The sequence below is a fragment of the Microtus ochrogaster genome, chromosome 1 (assembly GCF_000317375.1).
Source record: "Microtus ochrogaster isolate Prairie Vole_2 chromosome 1, MicOch1.0, whole genome shotgun sequence".
Taxonomy (NCBI): Eukaryota; Metazoa; Chordata; class Mammalia; order Rodentia; family Cricetidae; genus Microtus; species Microtus ochrogaster.
The window spans coordinates 25064152-25073675 of record NC_022009.1 but is presented as its reverse complement, the minus strand read 5'-3'; the positions used below and the strand labels follow the sequence as shown (position 1 = coordinate 25073675).

The following is a 9524-nucleotide window of genomic DNA, read 5'->3' as shown; positions in this document are numbered from 1 at the left end:
CTAAGTAATACATCTCAAAAACTTTAATATTAATACAATTATATTATCATAAATATCTGCTATATAATACATCACTTTTAAATTAGAGGTCATTACTGTTTTTAGTTGTGTATTTTTATGATTTATGTGGATGAATGTACCATGTAAATGGAGTTGTGGGTGGCTGTGAGCTACCATGTAGGTGCTGGAATTGAACCCCAGGCTTCTACAAGAGTATAAAATACTCAAAATCTCTGAGTTGTCTCTCCAGGCCTTGTTTTTAGTTTTTGTTATTTCGTTTATGTGTTATTAGGATCCAATGATTGTATTTAGTCCTTGGGTGTGGCTATAGTCTCTGTTTAAATATTGTGTACTGTTAAGTGTATAGTATGGTATTTTGACTTCTATAATGGAATGATTGCTGTAGTCCAAACTAATAACATGTATTCTACATCATCGCCATGTGTGTTTCTGTGTGTGTGTGTATGTGGTGTGTCTGTGTTAGTAATCCCCTGAAATTCTGCAGTTTTGGCAAACTTTTAGTTGAAGGTATATGATTAGCTACAGGCTTCCTGCTGTATTTAGAAGTGAAGATGTATTTATCCTATATTATTACCATACTCCTATTTTTCTTTCCCCTGAAAAACATTGTTTTTTATTTCTGTGTATTTCAATTTTTTTTGGTTTTGTTTTTTAAATCTCATATAAATGAGATCATGTAGCCTTTTCTGTGTCTGGTTTACTTCCCTTAGCATAATAAGTTCCAGGTTAGTCCATGCTATCATACATTGCAGGATCTTCTTATGAATGAACACCATTCCATTGTGTATATATTTTCATTTTTTGTTTTTCTAATGATAGACACCTTTTTCCTATTTTAGGCCATTGTGGATAATGCTGTAATTCATATAGGAATGATGACATTAATTTTTAAATTATGTTGTGTGTGTGTGTGTGTGTGTGTGGTTAGGATTGGTTTATCTGAGGTCTTTTGTGGCTTCTAACAAATTGGCTTAAACTTTAAATATAAATTTTTTTCATTCTAACCTTGAGAATTTTCTGCTTTTTCTTCTTATTTATCATTCAGTTATATTAACTACTAATGCAACCAACACTGTCTACAGAAGTATATAATGAGTTAGGAGGGCTGGGGCTGTGCTCAGTGGTAGTGGAGTGTATAGGTAGCATACACGAAGCCTGGACTCATTTTCCAGCATAAACAAGAAGAGGTTCTTTGTCTACCTGCTCCAGCCTCACTGGGGAAAGTGCTGATGTCATTGCTTCCCAGACCTCACTGCGCTTTACAAATGAGCGAGTCCATGTGTGTGTAAAGATGGCGGAGTGGAATCTTTCTCTACTGACAAACTCATGGTGTGTAGGGTGTTCATCTCTTACTCCATTTAGGAGCATTCTACCCTCTACATTCCTTGACTTTTCTGAAAAATCCATCTCTCACTGTTTCTTCACACCTCATCCTGTCTGTCTACCGTGCTTTCCTGATCTGATCATGAAACACAAGCGAGATGAGGCCAGTGTGTTGGGGATGTCTGGCTCACCTGCTGCTTTCCTTTCTTCCAGAACTGGTTGGGTTACACCAAGAAGAGAGCGCCCATTGGCTTCCATCGAGTCGTGGAAATTTTGCACAAGAACAGTGCCCCTGTCCAGGTAATGGCTCTGAAAAAGAGCTAGTGATGGGGACCTGAGCTGTTCTCATTTTCTTGATGGTAGCGCGATGGCTGTGCTGGGCCTTGAGATAGAAACGGGCAGGGAGGAACATTCCTGTACAAGTACTCCTAGACCTTCCTTGAGGAGCCATATGGAGAATTACGCACTGTTCCTATGATTTAGGATTGCTTGTAGCACGGATGTCAAGGGGCAGTAGGATGCCCTGGACCAGCTCTAGAGCACAGATGTCAAGGGACAGTAGGATGCCCTGGACCAGCTCTAGAGCACAGATGTCAAGGGACAGTAGGATGCCCTGGACCAGCTCTAGAGCACGGATGTCAAGGGACAGTAGGATGCCCTGGACCAGCTCTAGAGCACTGCCTTGTGGTCTGTGTATCTATCTGGCTGTAGGGTAAGAAGGACTGTTCTTCTCCTTCTCCTGAGGCAGCAAGGACATGATGCATCACCTCATTTCCCACGGCAAAATCATGGTTCATAGTGGCACTGGCAGACATTGGGTATTGAATTCTTCCTCCTCCTTTAGAAATTATGTTTTTCTACCTAGGTAGCCCTGTGTTTTCATCATTAATCAGAGTCCTTTCTCCTACAGATACTGCAGGACTATGTCAATCTGGTGGAAGATGTGGACACAAAGTTGAATTTAGCCACTAAGCTCAAGTGCCATGATGTTGTCATTGATGTGAGTCCCCAAGAAGGAAACCCTGAGTGAGGTCCTGGGTGGAGAGTCGGGGACACAGCATTAGCCCCAGATCCCGAAATATTTCAGCAGTTTTGACTTAATGGACCAGATAGTCCGACAAGAATGAGTTTGGATACCAACACTCTTGTTTGTTTTCAGTCTTCCAACTGAGTTCTGTCAGCTTTTAGGTTGAATTTGGAGTCTTTAGAACTGAATCAAGCTGTACAAGCTCTGTAGGGTACCTCTCTCCAGGATGGGGTTCTGTGGATGCTGTACATCCTAACTGTAGTTTGTTGTCCCTTCCCTGAGCACAGGGCAAAGAGACAGTGACATAAAGAGTGAGTCCCTCAGAGAAGGCTGAGTAGGGATTTGATTGTGTTTTGGTGTGCAGACCTGCCGAGACCTGAAGGACCGTCAGCAGTTGCTTGCATACAGGAGCAAAGTTGATAAAGGATCTGTTGAGGAAGAGAAAATCGATGCCATTCTCAACAGCTCGGTAAGTATCTCCACTTACCCTCCAGTGAGCCTAGGAGACTGTTCGCAAAATAGCATCAAGGGTCTGCTCCCAAGACCTAGGCAGGTGCACTTAGCTGAGCTACATGGATACAACACTCAGCTGTGAGCTGAAGTAGCAAAAAGCAGTGTTCTTCACAGCAGAAGTCACTCTTGAGATATGAAACAGTAGAAGAGTAACCTAAGACCTCAACATGAAGCTTAGTTGTGAGTGCTGATCAAGGTTTAACCTAGCAGATAGCAAGAACTACAGAGCACATGATACGGACTCAGTATCCAGGCTATATGCTCCCTTAGGCCATGGTGGTTACCTGCTTGTCAGCAATAAGAAGGGAATGAAATAGAATCAGTTGTCTGGGAAGTCCTGCCAGTTATCTCTCACAGTGTGAAATCGCTGAGCTTTTCACCACCATGGAACTTAGTATTAGGAATTTTGACACTGCTTGCTCACTATCGAATCTCTGCAGTAAGGAGGGCAGAGCCAGATTAACACTCTAAAATACAGAACAGGTATTTAATCTATCTATATCTGAATAAATGAGCTCTTCTTGGGGCTAGGGAGCACTTTACTCCATAAAGTGTGTGTGCATACACATGGATCTGAGTCCAGTCCCCAGCACCCACATAAAGGTTGGACATTGTGGCACGTGCTTGTAATCCCAGCTCTAGGGAGACAGAGCCAGGAGGATCCCTGGGACTCGCTGGTCAGCCAGCTAGCTAGCCTAACTGACAAGTTCTAGGCTAGAGAGATCTTTTTTTTTAAAAATATTTATTTATTTATTATGTATACAATTTCTGCATGTATGCCTGCAGGCCAGAAGCGGGCACCAGACCTCATTACAGATGGTTGTGAGCCACCATGTGGTTGCTGGGAATTGAACTCATGACCTTTGGAAGAGCAGGCAATGCTCTTAACCACTGAGCCATCTCTCCAGCCCCGGCTAGAGAGATCTTATCTCAGAAAACAAGGTGGATAGCGTCTGAGGAATAATACCCATGCTTGAGAGTTTAACACAATCTCTGCTGATGCATGGCTACAGTCCTGACCCTTGGGAGGCTACAGCAGGGAGATCAGGAGTTTGATGTTAGCCTGGGCTATACACTGAGTTCAAGGCTAGACTGGGCTACGTAGAGACACCCAATCTCAAACAACAAAACAGCCCCCAATCCAATCCTTATTTTCGTTCCCTCTTTTATTTCGTGGTGATGAGAACTGATCATGCCTTTGTTGTTTGCTTTTCTACAGCAAATTCGATGGAAGAACTAAGTTTCACTTGCTACCCTGAAACCTGCCTCACTTCTCATTTCTGCCTATGGAAACAGAGCTTTCTTCTTGGGAGGGCCACAGCATTCAACCACTTGAGCGTGTCATTCACAGGCAGTGCCTGCTGCTTTGGGGACAGAAACCAGCATCTGAGACATGATCTTCAGGCTGATCTGTGTGTGCACGGGACAGATCTAAAGGCCAGTATCTGAGGCTCACAGGAAGGATGCTCTGCCTCCGGTGCTTAGGGTAAGATAGATGTCAGAGAGACATGACTGCTCCAGAAGGACATCTGGACTAAGAGCTACAGGTATCACTTGGTGGTCGTGACATTCCTCTCAGCCATTATGACCAAGGACCTGGTGTTGGACATTGGCATTTCTGCTCCACAGGAAGTCAGAACAGAACTAAATTGGCTCTTCCAGGGCCACAGGAAGGAGTACCAGTATTGCTCAGTACCTGCTGGAAACCAGATTCATTTTTCTCAAGCACAGGGCTACACATCTTAGAACAGACTCTTCCTAGACATTGGGTATCCTCAGCCAGCACCCATCTGCCATCCCTGTCCACTTTTCGTTCCTAAATTAGGATCCCATTCTCATGTGCACACTGGGCGGTGTGCCGTCTGCTTCACCTGGTCCTCGCCTTCGGCCTCAGTCTTACATGGAATTCATATTCACCAGTGCTGGAGCACTCTTCTTATAGGCAAAAATCTTTCACCAGAAACAGCCATAAGACTCCCCTGGGCTACTGTGGCAGCACTTCATCTGCTGGGGACTTCAGCCATGTTCTGCCCTGTGCCCCCTGACCTGGATTTCCCTGCACTCCTAATAAAACCGCTGCGGTCTTGGTGCCTCCTCTTCCCCATCTGTTACTCAGGGCATGGTGGGTCTCGTGTGCATCTGTGACCGCCCCAGCTGTCAGCACATGATGGGGTGTGACAGTGTCACTGTGAGGCAGGAGACAGAAGGCCTGACTCTCCTCAGCTCTGCTGCTCACAGTCCAGAGCTGGGAAGTCCCTTACTCTGGGAACCCATCTTCATCTGCAGAAAAACTGCACTCTGGTCTGCGACTGTAGCGTTCTACAGGCATGAGGAGTGGGTGAAGTGGTAGGAAAATCAGCCATGCACACAGTCTAAGACAGTGTGCTTCTTAGCTGGAGGCAGTTTGGGGCTGCGGGAAATATTTAGCAATGTCTGAAGGCGCTTTTTACTGCCATACTTAGGTATATTGTAGATATGCTGTTATGTGCAGAAAAGGCCCCCATAGCAAAGGATTATCCTGCTTAAAACATTCGTAATAGCTGTGTTATACCCTGCTTTAGGGCTGGAGAGATGGCTCAGTGGGTAAGAGTACTTGCCACCAAGTCCGGGGAGCTGAATTTAATCTTTAGGTCCCACATGGTAGAAGGCGAGAACTGACACCTGTAAGTTGTCTTCTGACTCTCACATGCTTGCGCACACACACATGCATGCATACAAATATTAAATAAAAAAATCCTTTTAAGTCGGGTGGTGGTGGTGCACGCCTTTAATCCTAGCACTCGGGAGGCAGAGGCAGGCAGATCTCTATGAGTTCGAGACCAGCCTGGTTCCAGGACAGGCTCCAAAGCCACAGAGAAACCCTGTCTTGAAAAACCAAAGGAAAAGAAAAGAAAAAAGAAAATGCGGTACAGGCTTGCCTGCAGCCTGATCTTATGGAGGCATTTTCTCAGTTGAGGGTCTCTCCTATCAGTTAACTCTAGCTTGTGTCAAGTTGATTTAAAACTTGCCAGGGCAGTTCCAGAGTGGGACATGTGCTCCAACCTTAGTAGAGTAATATCCTGCAGGAGCAGCTGGTTTTTGTTGCGAAGTCGAAGATGCCCTGGCCCAGGAGTGAGCACTGAAAGAGGATCCAGGAGCAGTCTGAGCAGTTCCAGCCAGCCAGAGAGCCATGATGCGGGCCTGCCAGCTGAAACAAGAACTGGGTACCATTTCATTCCCATATTCCAGATTCTTCACAAAAACATCCCAGAAACACGAAAGAAATGGGTTCTAAGATACATTTCTGAGGGGGGCTTCTTGACCGGCGAGGAAGAAACACCCACCACACGAGGATTCTTCTCAGATCACGCTTTACTGGAGTGCATTTGGTTGAGGGAGAGCATAAAGCAAAGGGGGGCAGAAAACGAGAGAGCAGGAGAGAGAGAGAGAGAGAGACGAGAGAGACGAGAGGCGCTAGAGAGAGACGCTAGAGAGAGAGGCTAAGAAGAGAGACCGGGGGCACAATGGTGGCTGCTTATATAGGGAATTGGCACATGGGTCACCCTGTGATTGGCTGCCACCATCAGCTGACACCAGATTGCATCGAGATAGGCCCAGGGACCCTTATCCACAGCGCCTGCGGGAAGCGGGGGACAGGCAGCTCTCAAAGGCATAGCCAAATATGGGGTTGTTTATAACCAACAAGATAGGATGTGGTGCCATCTTGTAATTGCGATCCTGTCCGGCTCACTACACATTTCAGTCCAGCCAAGTTCACAGCTACAACACAGAGTCCCCGTTTTTGAGGATGTAAAAAAGAATGCTTAGAATTCATGTCTGCAGGGTGCTGCATTGGTCCTGCAGGACTGGCAGGTTTTGAGTTCCTCTTTCCTTTGGAACAGGAAACAGCGCTTGCAAGAGTAGGATGTGACATCTACTATGTCACATTTCTGTAAGGGGATAGGAGAAGCCAATAGATGGCAACTAATGTTACAATTATATATATATATAGTATACAACACAACATTCTGCCTCCATGTATGCCCACACGCCAGAGGAGGGTGCCAGATCTCATTACAGATGGTTGTGAGACACCATGTGGTTGCTAGGAATTGAACTCAGGACTTCTGGAAGAGCAACCAGTGCTCTTAACCACTGAGCCATCTCTCCAGCCCTAAAATTATATTTTTATGAATTGTCTGAAATATATAAATTCATATGTAGGAAACATTGGTAACTCCAAGAGGTTGGAAGTGGGAAGGAATTGGGAGTAATTGCTTAATGCAAATAGAATTTCTTTTGTGCCATATAAAAATGTTTTTGAAACAGAGGTAGTCACATAGCATTCTGAATGTAATAAAGAATTGTTCATTTTAGAACGAGTAACTATGTTACGTGAAGTTCACCTAGTTTTTTTTTTTTAATCTAATGAGATAGAGACTGGGTAGTTTAATCTCTGATTTTAGCCTTGATGACTACGAGATTGATTATTGAACATAAAAAGACTGGGTAGTGACAAGGGCTAGAGTAGCCGTGTGACAGAGCGCTTGCCCAGCAGACGCAAGGTTCTGGGTTCAGCCCCAGCACCTCACATTCCCTTTACAGAGTGTTATGTAAGGCACATATCCCTGCAGGCTCACCTGCATGGAGACTGAGTCACGGGAGTCACACTCAATGAGTCTCCTTCCCAGAAAGGGACTGAGAGTATTGTTACCCAGCATGCACAGTTCCTGGGTATATCCCAGGCACTAGGGGGAAATCATTAAATAACTATCTGCTTTTTGCTGGTTTTGTTTGTATGTGGTGTGTGTGTGTGTGTCAGAGAGAGAGAGAGAGAGAGAGAGAGAGAGAGAAAACCCCTTAGAGAGAGGATTCTCTTTCCACCTTTAGGTAGATTTTGGAAACTGACCCCAGGTCACCAGGCTTGCATGGTAAGCACCTTTACCTGCTTAGCATCTCACAGGCTCTGTCATTTACTTTTTAAAGCAGTGCTAAAAATGTAGATGATGCTCCAATCTGGAAGAAATAAAGAAGACTGGTCAGATGGCTCACTGGCTGCTCTTCCAGAGGTCCTGAGTTCAATTCCCAGCAACTACATGGTGGCCCACAACCATGTGTAATGAGATCTGGTGCCCTCTTCTGGCCTGCAGGAATACAGTCAGAACACTGTATACATAATAAATAAATAAATTAAAAAAGAAAAAGGAAAACAAATAGAAATCGAGAATCTTATGTTGGGGAAAAATAAGTTCCACCCTGACTTGGGGTAGCATTCCTACAAGTAGCGAAGGAACTGTATCTTCCTCATATTCAGGCCAGGAAAGTTTGTAGCCATGTCTTGCTCCTTTAAGACCAGAGAATAGAATGAACTGGTTGCTATGGGGTCATAATGACAATTCTCTTGGGTGGCTCGCCTTACACATGTAGTTTTCAGCTGCCCAGACCAGATGTCCTGAGCAGTAGGGCATATCTCAGTTGGTAAGAGATTATGTAGATTGGTTTGCATATGTCTAGGTTTATTTTCTAAGATTGTAGTGCCCACGCTGTAGCTAAGGGATCAGTGGTACCCAGTTTGGGCTCTTTTCTGCCCTACAGGGAACACAGAGTTTACTCAAAGTAGAGATTTTTCTTTGAAACAAGGTTCTCTGTGATCCGCAATATTTCTAAAGCTCACAGAATGGAAGAGGAAAGTGCCTAGCAATGAGAACCCGTGAAACCTACCGCTATCCTAACTTCTGCTGAAAGATGTACCCGTAGCCAATATGGATAAATATTCCTGTGAATTCCCTTTCAGGTTTCATGAATCCAGGGTTCATGACCCGTAGGTATTAGGACGCCTCTGGAAGGAGCGCTGAAGCCCACTGCAATGAGGACACGTGACCTACGCCCTTGCACCCGAACCCCTGTTCTCCAGGGTGGAGGAGTCATGTTGTTTGGTTTCTGTCCCTGCAGGAGATGGTGGTTTGGAAATGGATATACTAGATGACCTTGAGTCCCTCAAGTTTGAGTGTGGGATTCCAGAGGATGAGCGCTACTGGCTGTATTTGCAGGGACGGTATCGGGGACTGATGATCAAGGGCTGCGCTCATGCAGTCTTCTTTTGCAAACTGTTCTGTACTTTAAGGTAAGCTAACTGATAAAGACAAGCATCGCTGCTGGGCGCCTAAGGGACTTGCACTTTTTAGACTGGAGGTTGAATTGGGCAGAAAAATTGTTTTTCTAACCAAGTCCAGTCCACGTTCAATCACTTCTCATCTGAAATGAACGGCAAAATCCATTCAAGGATGTTTTGTGCTTACATAGTAAAGCTTGGGCTGATGGTGACTGCTGGGCAGAGGGTGGCCGATTTATTCCATTTATTCACATATTTACTCCCCCACACCACCAGCTCGCCTTCCACGCACTAGTGACCAGTCACCCTTGTCTGTTACTTCAGATAGAGGCAGTTCTTTCTTCTGAGACTGACCTAAGAGTGGGTGACAGGAACAACTGAACTAGATCAGAGAAACATTATATCTGAACAAGTAAAACTAAACCAACCAGGTTCTTGAAAACAGTAACTGAAATGAATGAATTCACCAGAGGAATTCAGCATCGGGTATGACCGAGCAGATGGAATCAGAGAACTCAAAGATGCGTCAGTTGGAAGTATTAGTAAAAG

At 44.9% G+C, this 9524-nt stretch overlaps 2 protein-coding genes across 4 annotated transcripts in view; both read left to right on the top strand.

Annotated features, from left to right (window-relative positions):
* Vipas39 (VPS33B interacting protein, apical-basolateral polarity regulator, spe-39 homolog) overlaps nt 1-4973 on the top strand; it is a 26308-nt gene extending 21335 nt beyond the window's left edge. For 2 of the 3 annotated variants that reach the window (XM_005343403.3, XM_026780361.1), the window contains exons 17-20: nt 1558-1644; nt 2255-2344; nt 2736-2840; nt 4104-4124. In XM_005343403.3, coding sequence (XP_005343460.1) covers nt 1558-1644; nt 2255-2344; nt 2736-2840; nt 4104-4124 — 303 coding nt within the window. Of the gene's footprint in view, nt 1-1557; nt 1645-2254; nt 2345-2735; nt 2841-4103 lie in introns of all 3 variants that reach the window. The other variant, XM_026780357.1, reaches the window with a different exon arrangement.
* A 3859-nt stretch (nt 4974-8832) lies between these two features.
* The window catches only part of Noxred1 (NADP dependent oxidoreductase domain containing 1), an 18443-nt gene continuing 17751 nt past the window's right edge, over nt 8833-9524 (top strand). Inside the window, exon 1 of the mRNA XM_013354662.2 lies at nt 8833-8987. Coding sequence (XP_013210116.1) covers nt 8833-8987 — 155 coding nt within the window. The remainder of the gene's footprint in view (nt 8988-9524) is intronic.